The sequence below is a fragment of the Sprattus sprattus genome (assembly GCF_963457725.1).
Source record: "Sprattus sprattus genome assembly, chromosome: 8".
Classification (NCBI taxonomy): domain Eukaryota; kingdom Metazoa; phylum Chordata; class Actinopteri; order Clupeiformes; family Clupeidae; genus Sprattus; species Sprattus sprattus.
The window spans coordinates 8,829,074-8,856,433 of NC_137927.1; the positions used below are offsets into that span (position 1 = coordinate 8,829,074).

A 27,360-nucleotide genomic window follows, 5' to 3' on the forward strand; every position below is an offset into this window, starting at 1 on the left:
CTACACACTCTTTTCAAACTTTTTCCAAACAAGGGTTTTCCAAGATAGGTTTAAAAAAAGACTAGTGTGAGAAGTAAGACTGTATAGTGAGAAGTATTTTATTATGGTGAAAATTAGCTGACCCATGTGAAATTGTAGACCTACCTGTTTCGTCTATCCTACTGAACAGAAAGTTTCCCTGGGAAGTGAACTGGACTGCTGTGACGTGCTTGGCACAGGTTTTGGGCTTGGGTTTTGATCAGAATCAGAATTGGGTTTATTGACAAGTAGGTTTTCACATGCAAGAAATTTGTCTTGGTTTTGTGGTGCATACAAGTTAAGGAGAGCCACGTCATAGAGGACGTTGAAACTGGAGTCAGTAGGCTACTGGGCCTTACTGATGTGACGGGAAGAAACTGTTGGACTGCAGCCTCTTACCAAAGGGGTCTTTTGCAGAGTTTCTGCGCAGGGTTGGCGGGATTGTATGTGTTTCTTCTGACATTGTTAGAATCAGCAATGTAGGTTAAATTCTGACCAGACCAATGTATTTTAGGTGACCTATGCAATCCTTTTTAAACATTTGTGGCTCTTTTAGGTGTTTCTAAAATACTCATTGCATGCATTGGAACCTGATTTCTGAGGTGGCCATTTCTGTCTGTAGTTACTGTAGAGTATGACACAATTGCCACCATATTTATTCCTTAGGCCGGTGTTGTACCCGATTCAGCACCCCCGTCAGAAGATGCACCCCCTTGACGCACCACTCGCTTGATCGGAAAGGAAAGCAGTTTCGCCTAAACAAACGCAGGGAAAAATACTATACTACGATTTCATTATTTGTGAAAGAGATGGAAGAGAAGAACACAAGTGATTACAGTCTTTAGAACTGTTCTAAAGAGTACAAACCACCGATGTTTTTCTTCCAAAAACCTCGGATAATAGCGAACGCAAAAGAACACCTTTTTGTCCTGTGGAAATATATAGCCTACCCCAGCCATGACTACAAAATGAATTAACGTAATTTTGAATGAGCAAGTTGAATGTATTTGACACGGCGTTTCACAAGACTAAATAACGAAATGCAGTTTAGTATCTAACAGGAAGTGCAAATAAGCAGAAAGTGAAGAATATGTGCATATTTGAATGGCAGTGGGATATACATAATGAGATAGTATATAATAAGATACAGTATGATACAGAACTTAAGGGGGGGTGCATATCACGACAGGCCAATTTCATACCATGCAGAATAAGCACCCCCTGTTCAATTCTACTAGGAAGGTGGCACATGCATGAAACTCACTCTGCTTACTCATACTAGTCCCTTGGCTGTACTCTGAAAAGCATTTGATGTTGGGGTCAACAGAATTCTTTTAAAGGGGGGGGGGGGGGGGTGCATATCACGACAGGCCTATTTTCACACCAGTCAGAATAAGCACCCCCTGTTCAATTCTACTAGGAAGGTGGCACATGCATGAAACTCACTCTGCTTACTCATAATAGTCCTATGTCTGTACTCTGAAAAGCATTTGATGTTGGGGTCAAATATGATGTCTATGGGTCTTCCTGTGTCTATAAACGTAAACATTGCAACTCGCACATAAGCACCGCCTTTATCTTACTATGAGCCAATGGGAGTAGGAGTTTCTCATCTAGGGTTGACCATGACGCAATTGGCCAATCATAACGCAGCGTCTTCAGAATTTTCCCGCGAAGCAAGAGACAAGTGGGCATGAACCTAAGTTGAGAAACTTGGTGCGGTGGGCCGTAATCGGCCTCCTTTAATCGTTAGGTTTGGGAGGTACGTTTTTCTCCAATGCATTGCACGGGATTTGAAATGTCCCTAGCATAAACCCATGCTGTGATTGTACAGAGTTAATGTCGTTGTGGTTGTGTGCTGGACTTAACGAACGCTTAGTTTTGTGCTAATTTTAGCTAACGCTAGCATATATTGCTAGATGATCAACTGGGCCATATAATGAAAACCTTGCAACCGACATACTGTTAGTCAAAGACAGTGGTTAACTAAAGTGACCCACTGTACGTGATATATGAACTGATACTTCATGCACTCCGACATTTTCCATGGCTGCAAAGCTTCATTTATAGTGCTTTTCGATGTTGACTTGACAAAGCATTAATATCATCCACGTATGCCGAGCTAATTTAGCTGCTAGCTAGATAGTGTGCAGCAAGGGAGCTAAAATGTTTTCCATGATTAAACATGAGTCCCGGAAACACATTTATCTTAAATCTCTCATATAGTTGGTCGTTATGGTTGCACATATCTTCGTGCACTTTAATATCTTAACGTTACTTGATGCTAAGAATTAATGTTAAAGAACAGTTGTACCAAAACAGGCAGGTCCCTGCAACTTAATTTGAAATGGAAATGGCCAAAAGGCTGTATTTCGGAATAGGTGTTCACTGCATTTGTGTCCCTGATTACAGCTAAATCGATTACTTGCTGACGTCCCCTCCCCTCCACATGGATCCCAGTGGCAGTGAGCTGGACTACAGTCTCCCGCTGCCCGACAACCCGTGCCTTATCGTCGAGGACTCGCAACCTGATAGCCCAGCGCAAGAGGACGATCCCGAGAGCAGCTACCGCACTCTGCTAGCCAAACGCCTGTCCAACCTACAGCCCCCTGCCCCGAGTCCTGTGCTGGTGAGTGGGAATCGCTTTTCTGTAGAGCCATTCGATTGGTGTGCTGGGCTTTGGTTTAACTCACAGGGGAAATTACATTTGTATCCAGAGGCATACAATCTAAGTCCCTTAGGACAACAAACGATACTGTTCTGGCTTAGGACTCCTCAACAGGCCTTCTCGTTTTTTGCACATTTGGCATTTCTGTCAGGACATTGTTCTAAGAGAAAACAACAGATTGTTTGTTTACTTGTGTACTTTAGTTAAACTGCGTTGTCTTGGATATGTGTGTTATGTAATTGTTTTTGTGAATAAGTGGCGATTGTGTTCATTAGCTTCATGGTTTGGCAACTCATTAGTACACTAGTACTGTTTGTGGTTTAGATTTCCCTTGTCCTTCTCACTCGTACCTCCATCACTAGTGGAGTGAATCTTGATCAGAGTATGGACTTGCAGAGAACATGAACGGGAGAGGTAAATGAGGACAGTTGTGTCTTTCCATAGGAACTCATTTCCTCCCCTCTCCGAGACAGAGTTTCACAGACGGAGAACCAAACCAGTGGGAACCACAACAACCACTCCCTCGGTCAGTACCCTCTTGTGTTCTTCTGTTTTACGATTCTCATAGTATTTTTCTTGAGTTGCAGATTAGGGATGTCTTAGGGAGTCTTGTCAGCAGTTATCTGTGGACACTGCACTCTTTGACTGATTTTCTTTTTTTTTTCTCCATGTTTTGTCTTTCTAGAGCCAGACCAGAGCTTGGAGGAAAGTAGTCCAGTACTTGATATTGTCACATCAGGTGACACAAAAAGGTATGACAAGATGATCGTAGGCAGACAGTCCCAGTGTATTCAAGTGGAGAAAAACATATACTTCAATAAATGCCCTTATGTGATTGCATTTATGTCTGCACCTACTTGACCCTTTCCAAACAGTTGACCGGTGCTATTTTTGTAACAGATTGGATATGGAGGATGTGGAGTCAGGAGCAGACTCCACCACTTGTGCTCAGACTGAAGGTAATTACAATTTTTTAACATGTTACACAAGCTTTTCATTAGGCAACAACGATGAGGCCTAACTGTGGTGAGTAGGGATGCAACGGTACAGTGTGGCCACGGTTCGGTTTGTATCACGGTTTTTGGGCCACGGTAAGGCTTCGGTTTCGATATATCAATATTATCCTGCCGCTAACACGTAGTAGGTTATATTTGTCTTTTCTATTTAAAGTCAACAAGGTGCTTCTACTCACACTTGCAGAGACAATGCAAGATGCAATTAAATGTAAAGAAGGTACATATTAAGTCAAATCACAAAATGTATTTTAAACAAGGAACACTATTCTGGCCTTCTGTCAAAAACAGGCAATATTAAATATAGTAAAGTGCAGTATACTGTAAAGTAATGTGAAATGTAAACGTTGACATTATTCAATAAACTCAAACAACAAACATTGTCATTCACACACTTAAACCCTAGAATATGAAGTATGATATGAAGTGAACAGTCACTGTAAGGTAGCTTGTTGTCGCTCTAGATGTCCAGCCATCAGTAGAAAGAGCAACGAAGTGGGTTTGTCTCAAGTCGGTTTCAACTTCTCTCCTAGTCACTTCATACAGTTCTGGAATTATTTTGCTGCTGAAATGCGTGCGGGAGGGGATATTAAAACAAGGATCAATGGTCTTTGTCATGTGACGGAATCCCGTGCCTAAAACTACTGAATAGGGCTGCATGTCTTTCCCTATGAAGAAGCCCATTGAGTTGGTTATTGCCTTGTGTTTTTCGGAATTATAAGCATATTGTTGCTGAAATGCTGCAGCAATGGATGGTTGTGTTTTCGGCGACAAAACCAGCTCTCCGTGCTGCTCCACTTAGAGTTACAGCCGGGTGATGACGGCGCAAGTGGCTCAACATGTTGGATGTATTACCTGTGGAGTAGGCGATCGTAGTAAAGCAATGCTTGCACACCGTGCTTTGCTTGCTGACGATCTTTTTCCCTTTGTCATCATACTCCACACTGAACCCAAAATGTTCCCATACAGCGGATTTGTAAGATGACGGTGCCTCTTCAAATTTTCTTTTCTCCGTTTCTTGTTGACTCGCCATGATCGTGCTGCAACAGGGAAAGTTTCGTTTCTCCTCACATGGATCTCCAGCGTCTGCATTCAGAGCGCTGATTGGCTCTTGGGAAAGTCAGTACAAGTCTGATTGGTTGTTGCATGGTTGTGGAGAGCAGAACTCATCCCCTGGGTCCCAAGCAGTCTTGGCTATCGCCCAATACATGCGTGCATTCATTATAACCACATATTAAATTAAAAGTTTAATGTCACCCATACCGTAATATTGCAGTTCGCCTGGGTCAACCGAACCGAACAGGGCGAACCGAACGGTTCGCTAAAATACCGAAAACCGTTGCATCCCTAGTGGTGAGCCATTATTATAAATGTGTAATTAATCCTGTTTTTGTTCATGTCATTGTTTATTATCTCTGTCTGTGTGTGTGTGTGTGTGCGTGTGTGTGTGTGTTTGCAGGGAGTATGTCTCAGTTTGGGATGCTGGAGCTGTCAGAGAGTCAGGGATTCCAGGACGAGTCCCAGAAGAGTGGTGAGTGTGATAGAGAGGAGGCCACCGTAGCTCACACTCACACAGATAGCTCACACTCACACAGATAGCTCACACTCACACAGATAGCTCACACTCACACAGATAGCTCACACTCACACAGATAGCTCACACTCACACAGATAGCTCACACTCACACAGATAGCTCACACTCACACAGATAGCTCACACTCACACAGATAACTCACACTCACACAGATAGCTCACACTCACACAGATAGCTCACACTCACACAGATAGCTCACACTCACACAGATAACTCACACGCACACAGTTAGCGCACATTCACACAGATAGCTCACACTCACACAGAGAGCTGCCACTGCCAGGTGCTGCAGCAGGATTACACATTGCTTTAAGAATAGGCAATACCGTCATTGGCCGAAGTACACAGTCATTTTTGTATGGTGAAAGATTGTTGAATATGAGTGCTTCTTCTGCAGATGGTAGGAGGACAGCAGGACGGGAGGCCCAAAGCCAAGATTTAAGAAGGTATGTGTACGTCTATTAACACTGACAGAGAAAAACAAATGAATGGAGGAAAACTGCACAGCTGCAGTGGGGGTCATGGTCCAGCATGATCAGTAAAAGGACGTCTGTCTATATATACTGTACTATACTATACTTTCTAAACCTGATTGTTCAAATCCTTGATTGTGATTGGCTAAAAGCCGTTGTAAAATCCAGCATTACCTTACAATTTGACCTGATTACATTCCATATTACTGCGCAGCGAATGGCAAGGCATTCATATAGCGTATTTCATACCCATTGTTCCATCTGGCTGTTGCGTTGCTTCAAGGGTTGCGTGGCAACGATTTATTTAGGAACTATAATTTTTAGTGGCGGAAGAATGACGGTTTATCATTAAACTATTGTTTCTTAAATTGAATTGTCTTTATTTATGAAACCATATAAAATATGTGTAGTAACAGGTTTAGAAAAGCAATAAGCCCCGCGAGTCCGTGCTTTGCGCTGATTTTAGAACAGGTAAGGGGGTTTAACGGCACTCCGCTTCGCGTCGTGCCTAACAACTCCCTTACCTGTTCTAAAATCAGCGCAAAGCACGGCCTCTTGGGGCTTATTGCCTAAATACTTTATATATATATTACACACTACCCTTATTCCTTGGTCTTTGCCAACCTGCTCTACCCACCAATCCAACATGATGTGTTTGTCCTTGGTCTGTGTCTCCCTCATTTCTTCTTGTTCTTTACTTGTTCCTTTGTTCTGTCTGCCTGACAGTGTCCTCATTCTACCTGCCAATTTCTTCTCTCTCTCTCCCGTTCAGGTCTGAGGTCAGCTCCAGCAGCAAGGAGAGCCAGAGGCTGAGCATCCAGGCCCTGCTGCACTCCCAGGCTGTGGAGGATGAGGACATGGTGTCCTCTCAGGAAGACCTGTTCGAAGGGGAGGAGGAGAGAGCCGGTGGGTCATACACAAGTAAAGTACACAATTGAGTGTGATATAGTACTGCACAATTACGTGTATTTGGTGGGTAAAGACACCCTGCTTGCATTACACTGCCTATTCATTCGAGGTTGTTCTTTCCACCTAGTGAGGATGTCTCTCCAGCTATTCTACAAATAGGGTCTGACAAGTAAAGTTAACTTTGATTGTTGATGTTTACATGCTTGTTCAGGTACCCATGTTGACAGCACAGTGAATGAGTGTGGCGGCCGCTCCATGCCCACGTCCACCCCTGCCAACAGCCTCCACCTTCTCCACCTGTCTGGCCAGGGCACTCTGGTGCAGGAGAGCCTCTCCCAGTAAGTGCTGCACATTAGGAGACCTTTTCACCAGCAGTAGTTAGCATTGAAGTTCATGAAGAAATTGTTTAGTTCCTGTACCTCTTGACAAAGCAAGCAGTATGTCTGTCGTCAAAGTTGTTGAAAGCGTCCATTTCTCGACACGTGAGGACCTGTATTTAGCTTGCTTGAAATTAGCAATATGAGGATTATCCTCGTGGATAATTAACGGACCGGTGAGATTAGGAGCTGTGCTAGTAGTAATTGTGTGGGCAGTGTTGTTTATTTCTCATAATTAGACCACACATGAAGTTTGAATCATTTCACCGCCACGGACATCTTTGCATTTTTGCAAATGGAGGCCACACATGTCGAGAAAGCGCCCATTAGTTATTTAAAGTGGAGCTCTGCCCACTGCATCATTTTGAAAAGGCTACTCGTGGTGGGTAAGGGGCATCAGAGGGTGGATAAGAGGGCGTGAACATTCTTAAATCCCAAACAATTGACTCTACATCAGCGTCGGCTCAGGACGATGTTAAGTATTAGATGGGGGTGTTGTGCTTTTTTCCACCCATTGAATGTAGATTTTCATAGGAATGTTAATTTTGTCAATATTAACACCAGCATTGATGTGTTTCTTCACAGTTCCGTCATATTATTTAGTTTACAGCTCGGTGAACACCTTCAAGTGTGCACTACACTACCTAAGTCTGTTTTATATATATGGATTGTTTTATTTTCTTTATGTTTTACAGTGCCCTCCACAAATATTGGCACCCCTAGTGAATATGAGCTAAACAGGCTATAAAAAAAATTGTCTTTGCTGTTAAACCTCTTGGTTTTTCACTCAAAATACAGTGCCACTTGAAAGTATGTGAACCCCTTGAGCACTTAAGCGTTTTCTGTTGTTTTACCATGATTTTTCATTTTTTTATCACCAATTTTCCATAGATGAAATATCAGGTTTATTTTTATCATTTGCATGTACTTGTTTAGAGGAAATTGTTTGAGTAGCCGAAAAACTACATGAAACATGGAATTAGTCCATTTCAAAAGTAAGTGAACCCCCAGCTGAATTGGTAAAGTCAAGCAGGTAACAGATTCAGTGAAACTTATTTGGGTGCTTAATTAGTCAATTGAGCAAACCGATCATCTGAGACATCCTTAGGGAAAGGTTTGGGCAACACAGATTAAAAGAGAGAGGAAACCAACCAAACTACTGTAGTGCCAAGGTGTACCCACACAGATCAACAATGCCGAGAGGAAACGAAATATCCGAGAACATCAGGAAGAAGGTACTGACAGCCCATCAGTCTTGGGAAAGCTATAAGACCATCTCCAAAAGATTCCAGCTCGATCCATCCATCCAAGACAAATAATTTAGAAATGGAGAGCATTCAACATGACCGCATCTCTGCCTAGAAGTGGACGCCCATCAAGACCATCACCAAGAAGCACCAGAAGAAGAATAAATCAGGTAAAAGTCAACCCACACATCACCTCTAAAGAGTTTCGGACCTCTCTGGCAGCATCTGGGGTAAATGTACATGGGTCTACAATCAGACAAAAATTGTTGGTTTTGATCGTGACAAAATAATTCTATCTCGGACTCATCTGTCCAAAGAAGGGACTTCCAGAAGGCCTTTGGTTTATCCAAGTGCTCTCGGGCAAAGTTGAAACAGGCAGTTTTGTTCTTTCTTGAGAGCAGAGGCTTCCTTCTAGCAACCCGATCATGAATGTCATGTCTATTCAATTTTCGTCTGATTGTAGACCCATGTACATTTACCCCAGATGCTGCCAGAGAGGTCTGAAACTCTTTAGAGGTGATGTGTGGGTTGACTTTTACCTGATTTATTCTTCTTCTGGTGCTTCTTGGTGATGGTCTTGATGGGCGTCCACTTCTAGGCAGAGATGCGGTCATGTTGAATGCCCTCCATTTCTAAATTATTTGTCTTGGATGGATGGATGGAGCTGGAATCTTTTGGAGATGTCTTATAGCTTTCCCAAGACTGATGGGCTGTCAGAACCTTCTTCCTGATGTTCTCGGATATCTCGTTTCCTTTCGGCATTGTTGATCTGTGTGGGTACACCTTGGCACTACAGTAGTTTGGTTGGTTTCCTCTCTCTTTTAATCTGTGTTGCCCAAACCTTTCCCTAAGGATGTCTCAGATGATCGGTTTGCTCAATTGACTAATTAAGCACCCAAATAAGTTTCACTGAATCTGTTACCTGCTTGACTTTACCAATTCAGCCGGGGGTTCACTTACTTTTGAAATGGACTAATTCCATGTTTCATGTAGTTTTTCGGCTACTCAAACAATTTCCTCTAAACAAGTACATGCAAATGATAAAAATAAACCTGATATTTCATCTATGGAAAATTGGTGATAAAAAAATGAAAAATCATGGTAAAACAACAGAAAACGCTTAAGTGCTCAAGGGGTTCACATACTTTCAAGTGGCACTGTATTCACAAAAATCTTACCTTTTCATTGAAGTAAAATGATTGAAAAAAAAAAAAACTGTTGACATTAAATAAATATTTTCCCCCAAAACATGTGTGCCACCATTATTGGCACCCTTAGAAAAATCTTTAATTTAAATCTAACTGAAGTATATTTCCAGTCATATTTTACATTTTTAAGTTCACCTGTTTGATAAGGAACTCTTATGAGGTCAACCATGACTTCCAGTTCCACTGGCATACAAATATGAGGTGACACAGGCCAAATTCCATTAGTCATTCATCACTATGGGAAAGACCCAAATAACACAGTGACGATGTGCAACTAAAAGTTGTTGAGCTTCACAAATCAAGAAATGGACACAAGAAAATCTCTAAACAGTTGAAAATACCCATTTCTACTATCATGGAAATAATTAAGAAGTTTAAAGCGACAGGAGATGTTAAGAATCAGCCTGGAAGAGGGCGTGTTTGTACATTGACCCCACGCACCGTGAGGGGAATGGTTTTACTGGCAAAATAATCTCCAAGGATCACAGCTGGAGAATTGTAGAGGTTAGTTGAGTCTTGGGGTCAGAAAGTCTCCAAAACTACCATCAGATGCCACCTACATCACCACAAGTTGTTTTGGAGGGTTGCCAGAAAAAAGCCTCTGCTGTCAATCAACAACAAACTAAAGCGCCTACAGTTTGCCAAATGTAAGTCAGACTTTCAATGGGACCGAGTTATATGGTCAGATGAGACCAAAAAATAAACAAATAAACACAAAAATGGTTCCCCGAACACAGAATAAAGGTCTTGCCATGGCCATCACAGTCCCCTGACCTAAACCCCATAGAAAATCTGTGGGATGAGCTGTAGCCAAGTCTACAAACGTTTACCTCAGATTCTGAAGGATCTGAAGAGATACTGCATGTAGGAATGGTCTCAGATCCCGTGCCATGTGTTCACTAACCTCATCACGCATTATAGGAGAAGACTCAGCTATTATCTTGGCAAATGGAGGCTGCACAAAACATTACATTAAGGGGTGCCAATAATTGTGGCACACATGTTTTCGGGAAAAATATTTATTTAATGTCAATGTTTTTTTTTCTTTTAATAATTTTACTTTAATGAAAAGGTAAGATTTGTGTGTATATTTCGAGTGAAAGACTGAGAGGATAAACAGCAAAGACATATATAGCCTTTTTAGCTCATATTCACTAGGGGTGCCAATATTTTTGGAGGGCACTGTATATATACGGATTGTTTTATGTTCTTTATGTACACCCACTGTTATGATGCATTTGCTGTGATGAACTCTGTGCTGACTGGAGTGTGTGCTGTGATGAACCCTGGACTGACTGGAGTGTGTGTCTGTGTGCATTGACAGGCAGTCAGTGGACTTCGTGGCCGCCACACAGGAGAGAATGAGCCAGGCCCCCCTTATTGTCCCCAACTCCCCCACCGGAGGTAATTAACATCAGAACAGCCCTATTAGCCTCCCCAGCCTCCCCTCGCTACTAGAACACCTACTTGTTATTTAAATGAACATAATCCTTCAGCAGTTTACATAATGCTGACACTGGCCAGAGTTCTTGCATGCATGATTGATTTAAAAAAATAAAAAATATTGAGAATTACTGGTGTGAATGCAATAATAAAACAATGTTTGACAGAGGTTAAAATAGTCAGGGCATTTTATGACCATTGCCCACTATGTGAAAAGATTTGTCCGTACCAGCCACACATACCCATGACACTTGCTTCTTATTTATTCAGTTATCTGATGAAACCTCTGCATTGATTTGTGTAGATGAACCAATGGACATCTCCAACACTGAAGATAACCAATCACAAAGAGGACAGGATCGACCCGAAGGCAGCAGTCCAGTTCCCAAGCCACGCCCCACTTCCACTCCAGTATCCCAGAATTCTCCTGGTTTTGTGCTGGACAAGAGTTTAGCTCTGCCCAGCCAACCTGAGTTTTCTCATGTAAGACCTTAAGCTGAAACAGGCAAAGAAACATTGTGTGTAGAAACATAAAGCTATGTTTGTGATGTTTTTCCACAATCTTACCAGTGCAAATAGCAAAGAATGTTACATTTGGGGCTTATAAATACACTGCATCCCCAAAGCATAAGAAAAACAGAAAGCCCTGAAATCTAACCCCATACCTTTCTATTCTGTCTTTCCTGCCGTCACAGGACACATTCATGGCCACTCCTAGTCTGGAACAGCAGAGGACCAGTGGTCTCTCCTCATCACAGACACAGAGCCCCCCTACAGTGGTGAAGAACTCCTCCTCTAAGCTAGGCCCTAGACCTTCTCTCCACAACCTACCTGCTGCTGCTCCACACAAACATTCGTCTACCACAGCCCAACCCAAAGCGGCGCCCCCGACCACCTCCTCCCAGGCCCCAGAGGTAGGAGCCTCCTTCCAGCTCGAGCTCTCCTCATCCAGCCAGCCCAGCATCTTCTTCCAGAAGACCCAGAGCTTCCTTAGCGACGAGGACGAGGAAGAGGACACCCAGGCCACGCAGATAGAGGAGCAGGAGCCGGAGCAGGAGGCTGAGGGGGTAGATGCCAGTGATGCTGGTCCGAACCGCTCTGCGGCTGCCGGTCAGTCAAACACCTCCGGAGGTCGCCCAGGGCCACGCAGTTTTGGACCTGGTTCTGGGAGTGCAGGGAGGGAGATCCATAGGTCTCAGCCGGATCTGGCCCGGCCTGCCTCTCAAAATGTGAATGTAAATCGCTCCTTGAGTCAGGGATCGCCTCAAGCGATCAGTGCCAAACCCTTGGGTGGTGGTCTCTCCCAGCTGGGGCGGGTGGAGAGCACCGCTCCGAAACCTTGTCCTAGTCCGGGTGTTCCCGGTGGGGTGCCTTCTAGCTTGCCTTCCCAGTCGGTCTCGCAGTCCATGCTGTCAGTTCACTCTGTCCAAAGGCCCGTCCCTCCCGGCCAGAAGAACCAGCCCAGCAGCCAGGCGGCTGCCCAGACACCAAGCCAACGCAGTCAGCCTCTGTCCCAGAAGTCACAGCTCAGCAGTGAGGCGGTCTCCCAGACACCAAGCCAACGCAGCCAGCCTCTGTCCCAGAAGCCCCAGCCCCAGCCTAGCAGCCAGGCCGCCTCCCAGTCCTCAAGCCAACGCAGCCAGCCTCTGTCCCAGAAGCCCCAGCCCAGCAGCCAGGCTGCCTCCCAGTCACTAAGCCAACGCAGCCAGCCTCTGTCCCAGAAGTCACAGCCCAGCAGCCAAGCAGCTGCCCAGACACAAAGCCAACGCAGCCAGCCTCTGTCCCAGAAGTCACAGCCTAGCAGCCAAGCAGCCGCCAAGACACCAAGCCAACGTAGCCAGCCTCTGTCCCCGCAGTCCCAGCCCCAGCACAGCAGCCAGCCTCTGTCCCAAAAGTCCCAGCCCAGCAGCCAGGCAGCCTCCCAGTCACCGAGCCATCGCAGCCAGCCTCTTTCCCAGAAGTCCCAGCCCAGCAGCCAGGCAGCCTCCCAGTCACCGAGCCATCGCAGCCAGCCTCTTTCCCAGAAGTCCCAGTCCCAGTCCCAGTCCCAGCCCCGGCCCAGCAGCCAGGTGGCCACCCAGTCAGCAAGTCAACGCAGCCAGCCTCTGTCCCAGCGATCCCAGGGGGCAGCACATAGCCAAGAGAGGAGGAAAGACCTGGGTGAGATGGACATGGAGACGGGCGAAGGAAAGGAGGAGGGGAAAGAGAGCGCTGCAGGAGCAGGAGCCTCAGGCCTGTGCCTGGCTCTCTCTCAGTCCTTTGACCTGGAGCCGATGGAGGAGGCAGAGACCCAACAGCTGGTACCCGGGCCTCTGCACGCCAAAGGAGGCCAGACGAGCCCCGGGGGTCCCACAAGCCCCCAGAGGACAAGCCAGCAGCAGCAGAGGGAGAGGGAGAGGGGTGTGTCAGCGTCACAGCCCACTGTGGGCATCCGCAGCCCAGAGAAGAGGAAGGAGATGGAGAAGAGCATCTCCCCAGGCAAGGGCTCTCTCTCTCAGCCTGAGCGGGGCTGCAGGGTGGAGTCAGGCCCCCACCGGTCCCAGGGCCTGAGTGACAGCTCAGGGGGTAAGAGAGGAGGATTGTCTGTCCTCTGTGTCAGTTGCACAAAACCACCAAACATGTAGATGTAGTTTTGGACTAGTCCTGGATTGATCATTGTAGTCCCTTTCTGTAAGTGCTTCTGTGAGTTAGTTTCAGCACTTTACCGTTTGTATTGACTTAAATGTTAACTGGAACCTGACCTGATTTTCTTCCCACTGTTGCAAAAAGTCAAGTTATAGGCTAATCTTTTTGATCTGCATATAGAAAGAAAGATGGAGACAGAATGTAATTTTGGTTACATCAGCCTATGTGAGCGTCAGTAGACTTCTCAGTACATCTCAGTATTTATAGCAGCTTATGTGAGCGTCAGTAGACTTCTCAGTCAATCTCAGAGTTCTTCTCCCTGTTGAACCCTGATGTCTCAATGTAAGAGCAGAAGTGAGGGCAGGGCTACTGTTTATCTTTAAAAAATATATATATATATGATTAATAAGTAACTAATTGAGATATGAGTATTGCTCACTGATGAAGCAGAAAGTACAGGACTATATGAGATTTTCATTTGTCGATATGCAATCAATCCATGTTTTTTTTTTTTTTTAGATATTCCCTTCCACTTCACCCTGCCTAAAGAGGGGGAGCTCATCCGGCCCGTTGTCACGGCGACTCCCCCACTCATCTCCCAGCTGAAGAAGACGCCGAGGCACAGCACTCCCATTGGTGGGCGTCTCTCTGTCTCGCCCACTCTCTTTTTTTTTTAACGTTTTCGTTCTTTTATTCCCTTTCATTTTCTCTCCCTCTATCTCTCTTTCTCTCTCTCTCTCTCTCTCTCCTTGTCAGCCTCTTAAGGTCTGTCGCATAACAAATCAAGTCTGTGTTCATCCAGCAGCAAGCCACATTACTGACAGCCTCCTCGCCCTTGTCCTGGCATATGTGTGTGATTTTAAGCAGCCGTTAATGAAGAGTACTTACTAGTCCGTTATCAATCAGAGTTGCTGTGTCATACCAGTGTTTTATTTATTTATTTATTTATTTTCTTACCGTCGCAGAGATGACATCATTCTCAGAGGCGTCAGAAGGGGACGTCACCAGGGAGACCATCATGGCTGACAGCGAGATAATGGCAGAGGAGAGCGTGGAGGAGCCGGCCACCTCAGAGGCCTCTGGGAAACTGAGTCTGCGTATGAAGCTGGTGACCCCAGTAGAGGAGGGGAGTTCTGGGTCAGAGCGCTTCAGTCTGCAGAGTAAGACATGGGTGGAGGGTCAGTCTGCAGAGTAAGACATGGGTGGAGGGTCAGTCTGCAGAGTAAGACATGGGTGGAGGGTCAGTCTGCAGAGTAAGACATGGGTGGAGGGTCAGTCTGCAGAGTAAGACATGGGTGGAGGGTCAGTCTGCAGAGTAAGACATGGGTGGAGGGTCAGTCTGCAGAGTAAGACATGGGTGGAGGGTCAGTCTGCAGAGTAAGACATGGGTGGAGGGTCAGTCTGCAGAGTAAGACATGGGTGGAGGGTTTGTTTCTTCTCAGAGAAAAGAGAGACAGGAAACCGTATAGCTAACTAAGTGTGATTGGTGATTTTTTTACAAACCGGTTTTTGCATGGAAACACACTTTGATAAAAACCCTCAACTGACCTTCAACAGACTAGCTAGTCAGAGTATAAAGAGCACTGTGTGTGTCTTTTTGCATCTGTGTGTGTGTGTGTGTATCTGAGTGTGTGTTTGCATTTAAGTGATAACCCTTTTCATTGACTTTTTTTTTTTTTTTTTTTATATCTTCCAGAACCACCATTATCAGACGATGATGGCTCTGTTGTCAAGGCTACCACTGTTGCCAAGGCAGTATCTAGGTAACCTGCAGCAGTTGCTATGCGCAACATCTCATTTGTGTGGGTTATGATTTTAGAGCTTGCTCCCTCCCTCCCTCCCATATCTGATCTGCTGAATCACTGCCACAGCTATAGGCTGCCACTGCCTCTTGGCACCCGGCTCTGCTTCTGTCCCTATCTTGCCAGCAGAGAGATTAACTGTCCCAGACTGAAAACAATTGCACGCAATTACACGCAGACAAGACCTTGTGATGCCGCCTTAATTGCTTTGAAACTGTCTTGAGTTGACGAAGGGAGAAGGGGGTAGTCTTGAAGAGAGCGAAACGAATGGGGGGAAAAAAACTGCCAAAGTGGAACCTACTCTGTTGTTCTTTCACACGTTCTGAGGCAGCCATTATAGCCAGGGTGCTGTGATGCATGTGGACAGATGACAGGAAGTGCCTGTTAGCGCTGCTGCGCTGTCTCTGCAGGAGTCGGGGGGCTCAGGCAGAGGTTGCAGCATAGATTGTACAGCGCAGTGTTATTGTTTTGTCTTCTTAATCTCTTTGAAGTTTCATTTCAATATGTCCTTTAGCGTTATCTAACTCAGGTCTGCTTCATAGTTGCACAGCGATCAGTAACCTTGGCACGTGTTTCAGAGCGATCCGTAACCTTGGCCACTGTTTCACTACCAGTTGAAATGTGAAATAACTGATGATTTTTTGTCAACTGCTTTATCAGCTGTTGCACAAAATGACTGGATGCTGCTCATAACCAGCACACACTGCTAGTCTGCTTCTTATCCAGTTATATTTGCTATTGGATTATTCTTATGCTTTTATCAGGTCTAAGCAGATCTCTCTCTCTCTCTCTCTCTCTCGCTCTCTCTCTCTCTCTCTCTCTCTCAGTCCATCTGTGTTCAGTCGTGTCCGTGAGGCCCATCGCCAGGAGGAGGCGGAGGAGGAGGCCCAGCCTAGTTCTCCCTCTGCTCCTCTCAGGTACAGCACCTCCTCAGGGCACCTCCACCTACCACAGCACCCCCCCATCACAACACCCCCCATCACAGCGCCTCCCCATCCCAGCACCCCCCCTAACACAGCACCCTCCCCATCCGTGCACACCCCCCACCCCAGCACCCCCCCATCAACACAGCACCCTCCCCATCAACACAGCACCCTCCCCATCACAGCACTTCCCCCCACCATAGAACCTCCTCGCAAAGTTGCGGTATAGTGCGACTAGTTATAGCTTAGTGGTGTGTACAGATTTCAGATTCCCATCATAGTCTCTTCACAGCCAGGCTCTGATGGATGGCCATGTGAGGTGTGTTAAAATAGAGCTCCCACGCTGGTATGTATTTTTGGAAAGGGTTAAGTGGGGTCAAGAGCACAGTATCAGTCAGACCCGTGTGTGTGTGTGTGTGTGTGTGTGTGTGTGTGTGTGTGTGTGTGTGTGAAATGTGATTGTAAGATGGGGCACCTCTCTGGCCGTCTGTCTGTCTGTCTTTTTAACGTTCATTTTGTTGTTCTTTCTTTCCATCTGTCTCTCTATCTGACCCACTTCTCCTCACCGGGGTTCTATTTTAGGCTTCCTACCCTCTGGCTGTCCTAGAGAGTGAGAGCGAGAGACAGACAGACAGACAGACAGACAGACAGACAGACAGACAGACAGACAGAGGAGGAAGGGAGAGAGAGAGACAGATGGGAGGGGAGGGAAGATAGGGAGAGAGATAGACATTGAGAGGGGAAGGGCAGGGAGAGAGGGAGAGAGATAGACATTGAGAGGGGAAGGGCAGGGAGAGAGGGAGAGAGGGAGAGAGAGACCGAGGGGATGGGCAGGGAAGGGAGGGAGAGAGAGGACAAAATGAGAATACAGCAGCTTAGGGAGAGTACTGCATTAACTGTAGTGTCTTTGAATATCTCTGTATCTCATGAAAGCAGGTAGGTTTGGTGTTATGTTAGGACTGGGAAACATGCTGCATGTCAGCAGACTGCAGGTCAGGGGAGAAAAAATCCCTTGAAGGCCAGACCTGCCTGTGTTTTAATACTGTGTTCCATGTGTTTTGGTACTTTGTTCTGATGTGAAAAAAGCACATTATCTCTCCCCCTCTCTCTCTCGCCCTCTAGTGGAGGTTTGTTTAACTCTTCCCAGAAGATGGGCGGAGCCTCTCAGGACTCTGACTCCAGGCCCCGTCCCCTGGTTACTAGCACCCAGCTCAACAGCCAGGATGTCCACCAATCGCAGCCCCTCTCTCCCTCATCACAGAGGGGAACTGTGGGAAATGGGACTCTGGGAAAGCTTTCCCAGAAGGCCAATGGTGCTGCTTCTGAGAGTCCAATTCAACATGGACCTACTGGGACGCCACAGAGAGATGCGGTTCAGTCAGCACAGGTGGGCGGGGCAGAGCTGACCCTGCCCAGAACTCCCGTCAGACAGCGGGCCGTGTCACAGCAGACCAGCTTTGAGGCACCCGCCTCCACCAGCTACACACCCAGCAAGGTGACCACACACACACACACACACACACACACACACACACACACACACACACACACACACACACACACACACACACACACACACACACACACACTTAGTCTCATATACAAGAAGGCTGTATGTGCCCCTTTCACAGAAACTGGTTTCACCACATGTATGGTCTGTGTGTGTCTCAGTCCCACCAGAGAGCCTTCTCCCAGCAGACCAGCTTTGATGCAGCAGGAGCACAGAACTCATCTGGAAGAGTACGTGAACACTCTCACTCTCACTCTCACTCTCACTCTAACACTCACAATCATACTATCTCCCTCACACTCACACTCTCTACCTCACAATCACACTCATACTCTCTCCCTCACCATTACAATCATACTCTCTCCCTCACAATCATACTCTCTCCCCCACAATCACACTCATACTCTCTCCCTCACCTCAACTTCACACCCTTTAAATCTCCTAACTTAAACTCTATACCATATCTCTTTCATGCTACCTGCTAACATTGACCATTTGAGACTGTGTGTGTGTGTGTGTGTGTGTGTGTGTGTGTGTGTGTGTGTGTTTAAAGGGCGAACCAGAGCTGTCTCCCCCTCGGCCCACCCCAGGCGTGCGCTTGCGCAGACACGTGCGCACCATCCAGGAAGTGCGGACTACGGTCACGCGCATCATCACAGACGTGTACTATGACGACGGACGCGAGGTGGACCGAAAGGTCACTGAGGTGAGAACAAGGCTACTCATAGCTAGTCATGTGGAGTATTACATTCCCCTGTTTTACTGTACAAGTGTTTTAATTACATGTTTTCATTCACTCTGAATTACGGAAAGCATCTTGGTCCCAACATGCATAAAGCTGTATAGTGGGTTCCTATTGATGCAGTGGGTGCGTGTCCGTGTGCATGCGTTTTGGTGTGTGTGATCCTATTAATATGCTCTGTGTGTGTGTCTGTGTGTTTTAAAGCTTATGTGTGTATACTTATCTAAAGAACTTAGAATTGTGTGTGAACTCTCTTTCTGTATGTGTTTCCCAGGAGTCAGAGGAGCCTGTGGTTGACTGTCGGGTGCTGGAGAATGACCTCTCACCCTCACGCACGGGCAGCTCCATGACCTCTGGTGACCTCGCAGACGTCAGCTCCCTCTCCTCCAAAGCCTCCAGCCTGGCTCACAGCAGCTCGGGCAGCACGGGGACGGGCACAGGCTCTGGCCGACGGCCAGACTTCCTCATGCCCACTGGCCGCGGCGCTGCAAGGGGTGGCAGGTGAGCCCACTCTGCTGAAGGTTTTAGGTTTCACTGGAGGCGATAATCTGATTCCAGACCTAGAAGTGGAGTGGCTGTGTTATGTTCATTTATACATACAAGAGCCATGGTTCTTTAGCCTAGCCTAGCTTTGTTTATCAGGATCCCCACTAGCTGAGACTAACAAACCCTGTCATTCCTCCTGGGGTCCGACAGTAACAGCGTAGAAATTAAGCCTAGAATTACTGAGATATAAGCTATGTAAGAGCATATGGGTCAATATTTTGCCTACACGTTAGTGTGTCTGCAGGGTTTTTGCATGAGTCCGTGTTTTAACACTCTTCCTGTCATCTTACTAGCATTGTCTTTTCTTAGTGCTCTTACCTTTCACTAGTTTCCCTCTAGCTCCACTGTTTCTGGTGCCCACTGAAGTCTCCTTCACTGAAGTCTCCTCCACTAGTGTGACGCAGTGAAGTTTCCACATCCACCCCCCCTCTTATATCCTCTAGTGTTCTTGTGCTGCTGTGGCGTGTGGAGGCTTTGATGTTTGATCCCCAAATTAAAGCTTTTTTTCAGATCAGAATAAAGGCTATTTCAATCTTGTATGTCAAAGAGAAGCTTAGATCACTTTCTCTTGTCGAGTGATCTTTTCCCTAGACTAAAGAGCACATTCCTCGTGTTTTGAAGGTGCTTTCCGAGTATGCAGGAACCCGTGTAACCTTTCAAACGAACACATAAGTTCAGACATTTGACATTTCAACAAGAGTCCAGGGTGTACAGCGGTAAGGAGCTGAGAGGTTTAGACATTGTTTTAGAATGTTGGTGGGGGCGTTGTCTTATTGACCCGTACCTTTCTCTCTGTGTGTGCGTGTGTCTGTGTGCGTGTGTCTGTGTGCGTGTGTGTGTGTGTGTGTGCGTGTGCGTGTGCGTGTGCGTGTGCGTGTGCGTGTGCGTGTGTGTGTGTGTGTGTGTGTGTGTGTCTGTGTGTGTGTCTGTGTATGTGTGTGTGTGTGTCTGTGTGCGTGTCTGTGTGTCTCTGTGTGTGTCTGTGTGTGCGTGCGCGTCTCAGCCCCAGGAGGGGGCGCAAGCAACTGCAGAGGCCTGTCTCTGAGCAAGCCACAGTGCAGGGGCCAAGCCCTTTGACCCCAGTCACACCTCGTGGCAGGTCACGGCGAGGCAGACCCCCCTCACGCAGCCCTCAGAGCAGGTGAGGGGATGATGAGTGAGTGATTATAGAGAGTGTGATAACAGCCAGTGTGATTGAAAGAAACTTGATCATAGTGTAGATGAGTGTACATCGGAGTAATCAAAACACACGCACACACGCTGAGTGTCCTCCAATTTCGCCACACCCCCACGGCTCTGAATCATGGCCGAATCAACCTCCCACCGCACGGGCCGCACTAAACCATTTTCCTCTTGTTTGTGCCGTCCTCTCTGTGTCTCTGTCTCTGTCCTCCTGTCACCTCACTGGTCTGTACTGCTGCACCAGTTCTGTTAAACTTTCCTATTTTCCTCTGTCTTAACCTCTCATCTTACATGCCTGGGTGTGACCCATGTGTGTGCTTGTGTATCAGTGTGTATCAGTGCATGTGTATGTGGTGGTGTTAAGAGTTTTAAGTTGTGTACATGTTTATGTGAAAAATGCATGCCGTGTGTGTGTGTGAGTGTGTTGAGCTGACTTTCTTTTAGCATTGTGTTTCAACTCACTCCTCACTCCTTAGAGGTGGACGGGCTGGAGCACACAACATCCAGCCTGCACCATCATCCTCACCAGATGAGGAAGAGCGCTTCACCCGTGTCACCTCACCCCCTCCCGGACCGTCTGCACGCGCTGGGGGGGCTTCGTCCGACAGCAGCCTGGTGGGTCTGCGTGTGGTGGCGAAGTGGTCCTCCAACGGATACTTCTACTCGGGGCGCATCACGAGCGACCTTGGTTCTGGAAGGTTCCGGCTGCTCTTCGACGACGGCTATGAGTGTGAAGTGCAGGGTCGGGACGTGCTGCTCTGTGACCCCATCCCCATCGAAACCGAGGTCACGGCGATAGCTGAGGATGAATACTTCTGCACTGGTAAGTGGAAACAACTAAACAGTAAATAACCTAAATGTTTTGGAACACTTTTAGTATTAATTAGTGCTGTCAGTTTAACGCGTTATTAACGGCGTTAACGCAAACCCATTTTAACGCCGTTACATTTTTTATTGCGCGATTAACGCGTTGTTTTTTTTAAGATTAACGTTCTTTTTGCCCACCAAACTGTGTAGTAGGCTAACGTCACGTTTGAGTAAATGGTGAGCGCGATAGGGCGAAATGGATGATAAAAAGCTTCTGAATAGAAAGTTTACCTTTAAAAGTTGTGTCAACAGGCAGCTGGTTGAAAGCACAGAAGTAGTTGGCTTACCTTTTATTGGTAACCTAACTGTTACGGTTCATTGTTTTTGAAATAAGAGGCCTGACTTCTATGTTCACAGCAAACTTGAAAAATATTTATATTAAGCCATGGTTTAACTGCACTATAGGCTGAGTCCTTGTTTATCTTAAATGTGCACTTTATAATTTTATTTTGTACCGCTCTGTTTGGCAATGATGTTTTTCAATAAAATAAAACATTGCTTTAAGCAGGCCAATCCACTTTTCCATGTTGATAAGAGCATTCAAATAAAATAAAAATGATGGAATAAAATAATTGAAGTGACATTTAGAATAGATACAAATTTTCGATCGCGATTAATTTTGATTAATTTAATCGCGATTCATTTTGAGTTAACTATGACAAAAATGCGATTAATCGCGATTTAAATATTTTAATCGTTTGACAGCACTAGTATTAATATTTAGATAACATTATGTATGTCTTTGTGGATAATGCATACAAGCCAGTAAATGGCAGTGGAGAAATTCAACATCACATATGGATTGTGTGAATTGTTTGGCATGGCCAGAGGTTGAGTTGAATAAACGTTTCCATTAACGCCTGTCCGTCTGTGTGTGTATGTGTGCGTGTTTGTCTGTGCTTGTCTGTCTATGCGTGTGTCTGTGTCTGTCTGTGCGTGTCTGTGTGTGTGTGGGTGTGTCTGTGTGTGTTTGTGTGTGTGTGTGTGTGTGTGTGTGTGTGTGTGTGTGTGTGTGTGTGTGTGTGTGTGTGTGTGTGTGTGTGTGTGTGTGTGTGTGTGTGTGTGTGTCAGGTATGGTTAAAGGCCATAAGGCGCTGGGCAGGGATCTGCAGTACTGTGTGGAGAGGGAGGGCCAGCAGCAGTGGTACAGCAGGGCCTCGATCATCCTCTCCATGGAGCAGGGGAGCCGCCTCCGAGAGCAGCATGGCCTCGACCCCTACGAGCCCCTCACACCCCTCACCAAAGCTGCCGACATCAGTCTGGGTAGGTACACACACACTCACACACAAACAATAGACAGGCCTTAGATATTTGATGTCAGACATTGTTTAAACACACATAGTTCACACCCACACCCACACACACACACACAATAAACAAGCCTAACAAATTTGATGTCGGACATTGTTTAAACACACATAGTGTTCTCTCACACACACACACACACACACACACACACACACACACACACACACAGAACTGGTGTTAGTGGCCTTTTCTCTACAGGAAACAAGACAAAGATTGTAGCTCTAAACTATGTGTGATGGATAAGTATTTACACATCATGTTGAGAATTCACATTAGAGCACTACATTGATCACATTGTAAGACATCATTGATTTAGGAAAAATATATATAAATATATGTGTTTTATGTTTATGATATGTATTTATGTGTTTTATGTTTATGATATGCATTCCAGATAATCTTGTGGAGGGTAAGCGTCGTCGTCGTGGCAACACATTGCCAGGAGTGAACACGCCCAATCGCAGCTCCAGTACCAGCACCCCGCGCACCCCAGGGCCTTCTGGAAAGAGGAAGCTGATGAGCTCCACTGAGGAGGAGCAACCCGAGCGCACGCCCGCCAAGAGGGGGCGCAAGTCCGGCCCCAACAAAGCGGGTATGGAGAGGAATGAGTTAGGAGAGGAGGAACACGTGACTTGAGAAACATAGAAACGCTCCTGTAGGGGGAGAAGTGGACATAGATTTCAGTTTCCAGCTGAAACAATCTTGTCTTTTAAAAACGTGTTTTAGCACCTTTTGTGTTTGTAATTTCATTCAGAAGCAGAATTGTAGTAACTTAATCAACTGTTAAAATGTGTTTTAGAATATGTATATATATATATTTGAATGCTTGTATACCTTCCACATTTTAAATAGAAAAGGTGCTAGAAATTCTTGATGGACTTTAAAACATTTTACGGACTTTAAAACAATGTGTTACTATATATAGGTTTCTATGCAGACATTGTGTAAATGTAGATGAATAGTGGTTTTATGAGGTTGTTGTACAGATATTTCTGATGATATTGACTTTTACCATGAGACCGAATGAGTGAGAAAGTGCTTTTAAAGAATGGCCTGCTTTCAGTGCCATGGGCAGTGAATCTCACACTCCTGAGTGCAGAGACGAGGGTATGTGAAAACCGATCCCAATACATTAAAAACCTCACGGGGAGCAAGGAGAAATAGAACACGGTGGATGCCATTGTTTGTGTAGTTTATTCTTACCATTTCAATCATTAACGGTTGCTCTCTGTAAAACTTGTCAAGATGTACACATACATGTATGACATCAGTGACGCTGACAGCAGCTTTCTCCTAAGGAGAAGTTAATGGCAGAATCTATTAGAGCATCTTGCGCTTGGCGACAGCCCTTAATGAGGTCAGAAATAATGGGGTTCTCTGCCTCTGTGGTTCATGCGGTTCGTGTCAGGAGGCAGAGCTCTTGCTCATTGTTTGTGGCGTCGTGTGGCGTCGTGTCACCTTGCTAATTGTTTGACACCGTCACCTCTGAGGGTCTGTCTGTGCACTCTCTGTGGTCAAGGGGCGACACGTTCACTTTCACAACAATTTGTGGTGTTTGGGTAGCACAAAAGTCACTGTAATGCTGAATTTCAGTTTAACTTGACCTCATATCTGTGGGAGGGTGTGTGTCTGTGTTTACTGTGAATATGTGTGTGTATGTTTACTGTGAATATGTGTGTGACTGCTAATTTGGTGTGTGTGTGTGTGTAGGTTCGCGTGCAACTGTGGGTACGGCGGTGAGTAACACCTCAGGAAGCGACGCTGGTGACCTGTCCATCCACGGTGTGTATGGTATATAGTATGTACAGTATGCCTATGGTCATTTTGAAGGAACTGATAAAAACACCTGTAGTTCAACAAGCCTTCCAGGCTATTTAGCATGTAGTTTTATGATCAGGGTGTGTAACCCTGTTAAAATAAAATTTGCAGCATTATGTTGTCAAACTAGATTTTATCAGTGTCAACTGTACTGTTGTTGGTGTTACCATAGTGAGTCTGTTAACTTTTAGCTTTTTAGCTCAGTAGGTTTACACAAAAACATCTTACTGCTTCTTTAATTTAAACATTGAACTTCAACACTGTCTTTGTACTGCTTTGCAAGCACTACTATTTCCTACAGGAAATGCATGAAGTTATACTTAATCTATCTTCTTACTGTTCATTGGTGCTCAGACATAACTCTGTGTGTGTGTGTAGGTTTGCGTGCAGGGGCTGGTATAGGTGTGTGCAATACCTCGGGCAGCGGCACGGATGTGCCCTCTGACCCCAGTGACCTCCTGACCAGCCATGGGCCGCTCCCCACCAGCGATTCCCTCTTCATGGGTTTCGCCTTCCTGCTGACGGCTGCCTCGGTCAACGACCGCCTGTCCAACCTGGCCACCAGTGATGAGGAGGAAGGTCAGTGCTCCCCCCGCCCTGCTGGGGCTCGGAGTAAAGTTAACTCTAAAGTTAACAAACCCCCTGCCTGGGATGACGAGAACCACCTGCGTGCTGGACGTGTTCTGCAGTGTTGGAACCGTCCAATCAGATTTCCTGATGACACGGACAGGGGCCATCTGACCAGTACCAAAAAAAAAATCCCTCAACTTTTCGTTATATTCAGTTTTAAAAGCTTTTTGATTCACATGAGAGATTTTGGGTGCAGCTTGTTAGCTAGGCTGCCCTCCCATGACTTTATTAAGCTTGCTGCACTGAGACAGTGTTTGAAGTGCCCTTATGGCCTTCTGAGGGGCTGATGGTGGACTGACTCAGAGCCGCGCTCCTCTTGTGCCCTCAGACTACCTGCAGACGGCTCCCTATAACAAGCACTACATCGTCAGCCAGCTGGAGGCGGGGGGGGGCCTCGTTCTGCCCGACTTCAACGAGGAGCAGGTGAGTCACACAGACTGCTGTCAGGCCTCCGGTCCGACTGGGCCCCGGCCCATTAGTGTAGCTTGTGTAATGGGTTCTGTCAGACACAATAAAGTCAGAGGGACACAGCTGAAGTGTTGAGACTGTGATGGGGAAACAGAAGGAAAATGGCCCAGTAAAAACATTTAAAAAGTCACATTATTATGTACCCTTGAACCCTGAAAGTTAGACTTGGAATAAGCTCAAATTATTGAACAGTTCGGTTAAACATATTTTTTGGAGAAATTATATTAGTTAATGAGAGTTTTATATAAGCATAGAGGGATGAATAATGAGCAATGCCATAGAAGGGTGACCAATCCCAGAGCCCAGTGTCCCTGTGACTCATCCCTATAATGAGGCAACTATAACATCAGTGAAAAGCCCCTGAAGTGAAAACTTACTAGTGACCGTAGCCATTAACCTGGATAATCCACTCTGTAGTGTAAAGCAGCCTATCAGAGCCTGCTGATTGCTGACCAGCACTGCCGGACCAGGAAGTTCCTGCTGTGCGTGGCGAGCGGCGTACCGTGTGTGTCCAACGCGTGGGTGCGGGACTGCTGCCAGGAGCAGAAGCTGCTCAACTACAGGAACTACCTGCTACCCGCTGGCCTGGGCCCCGACCAGCGCGTCGTAGAGTGGTGAGGATGGCACTGCCACTCATTCTGTGTATTTCATTTGTTAATTTGTACAGAAATCAGGTCACCAGTTGCTTTAAAATGATGCATGATGTAGAAGTGGGTTGTGTTTTTGTAGGTAAAGCATACTGCAGATGTGTTGAACCTAGGTGGTTAAACATTTTAATTGTTGCAACACCCTCTTTAACTGTATGATGGTGATCTCCTCCAGAAGATGGATATTTACTGCAGATGTGAACTCATATACAACCACCTTCCACTGTTGGTGCTTGTTCTAATTACAGCGAAAAAATAGTACCCATGGTTATTTTGTAAATAATACCCATGGTTATTTTGTAAATAATACCCCTGTCATTTTGGACAGGCACCCACGCTGCAGCCCGTTTAAGGCCCTGAGGGTCCTGCTGGTGTTTGGGGGATCAGCGGATCTGTGGGCGGAGCTGCTGAAGCTGACTGGAGCGACCAGCGTGAAGCAGGAGAAAGGAGGGGAAGACACTGGTGCGTGACTCATTTCAGCAGACAGGCAACCATCCCATTAATACACAAGTCCTGATGTTGAAGTCTTATTAAAAAAATATCATTATATTTTTCATATCACATAGACAAGCTTGTTGCTGGAATGAACCTATTAACTGTGTGTGTGTGTGTGTGTGTGTGTGGTTGTGTGTGTGTGTGTGTGGTTGTGTGTGTGTGGTTGTGTGTGTCTGCAGACATTCCAGCAGATACGTTTGATGTGATGGTGACTGAGCGGTCCTGTCCTTCTGTGGTGATGAAACGTGCGAGCTCCCTCGTCCTGCCTGTGGTCTCCCTTGAGTGGCTTGTCCAGAGCCTGATCGTTGGAGAGCGCCAGGACTACGGCGCTGACCCCCAATATCGCCATGACTACGACCTATGAACTGCTAACCACCCCTTCCCCAAACTACCACCACTCCCCCTGTACCACCCTTAACTCAACATCAGCTGCTCTTTTGAATGTGTGCAACAGTGTTGGAATGGCCACAGCCCTGGCCTCAGATCAGTTCATGTATTTTCATCCATAGTGCATTGTGATTGGGATAAGGTCATAGAAGAGATCAGATCTGGGATGAGTTCTCTGTTAACCCTCTTGTGAGCGTGCACGGAGTTATTAGTGTTGGTGCATGTCTCCCCATGTACATAGTTTTAACCTGTCTGTTTTTATGCAGTAATAAATTGTGATCTGTTTGATTTTTACCTTTTTGGTGTTTTATTCATCTGTCTCTTAAACACAAAGAACTAGACATTATTGTTTTATATATTTACAATTCATACACCTGGGAGAAATGGAAACTGCTAAACCTGCTTCAAAATGGGGGTTTTAGTGCTTAACATCAACAGTTGGATTCGGAGGGATCACCA

At 46.0% G+C, this 27,360-nt stretch overlaps 1 protein-coding gene across 2 annotated transcripts; it reads left to right on the top strand.

Annotated features, from left to right (window-relative positions):
- The first annotated feature begins 1,710 nt into the window (after positions 1–1,710).
- Positions 1,711–27,195, top strand: tp53bp1 (tumor protein p53 binding protein, 1). Of its 2 annotated transcripts, XM_080843233.1 has the most exons (30): positions 1,711–1,780; positions 2,431–2,647; positions 3,131–3,212; positions 3,372–3,438; positions 3,587–3,645; positions 5,159–5,230; positions 5,692–5,740; positions 6,540–6,673; positions 6,888–7,014; positions 10,833–10,912; positions 11,256–11,434; positions 11,647–13,516; positions 14,096–14,212; positions 14,542–14,736; positions 15,273–15,339; positions 16,206–16,295; positions 17,424–17,796; positions 17,973–18,041; positions 18,365–18,517; positions 18,828–19,054; positions 20,103–20,240; positions 20,758–21,104; positions 22,220–22,411; positions 22,851–23,048; positions 24,167–24,238; positions 24,653–24,853; positions 25,233–25,327; positions 25,790–25,986; positions 26,348–26,481; positions 26,694–27,195. In XM_080843233.1, the coding sequence occupies exons 2-30, from the start codon at positions 2,468–2,470 to the stop codon at positions 26,876–26,878; spliced, it is 5,949 nt and encodes a 1,982-aa protein (XP_080699359.1). In that variant the 5' UTR covers positions 1,711–1,780; positions 2,431–2,467; the 3' UTR covers positions 26,879–27,195. The 2 variants fall into 2 exon arrangements, with proteins under 2 accessions (XP_080699359.1, XP_080699360.1); XM_080843234.1 differs by lacking the exon at positions 20,103–20,240.
- The last annotated feature ends 165 nt before the right edge of the window (positions 27,196–27,360 follow it).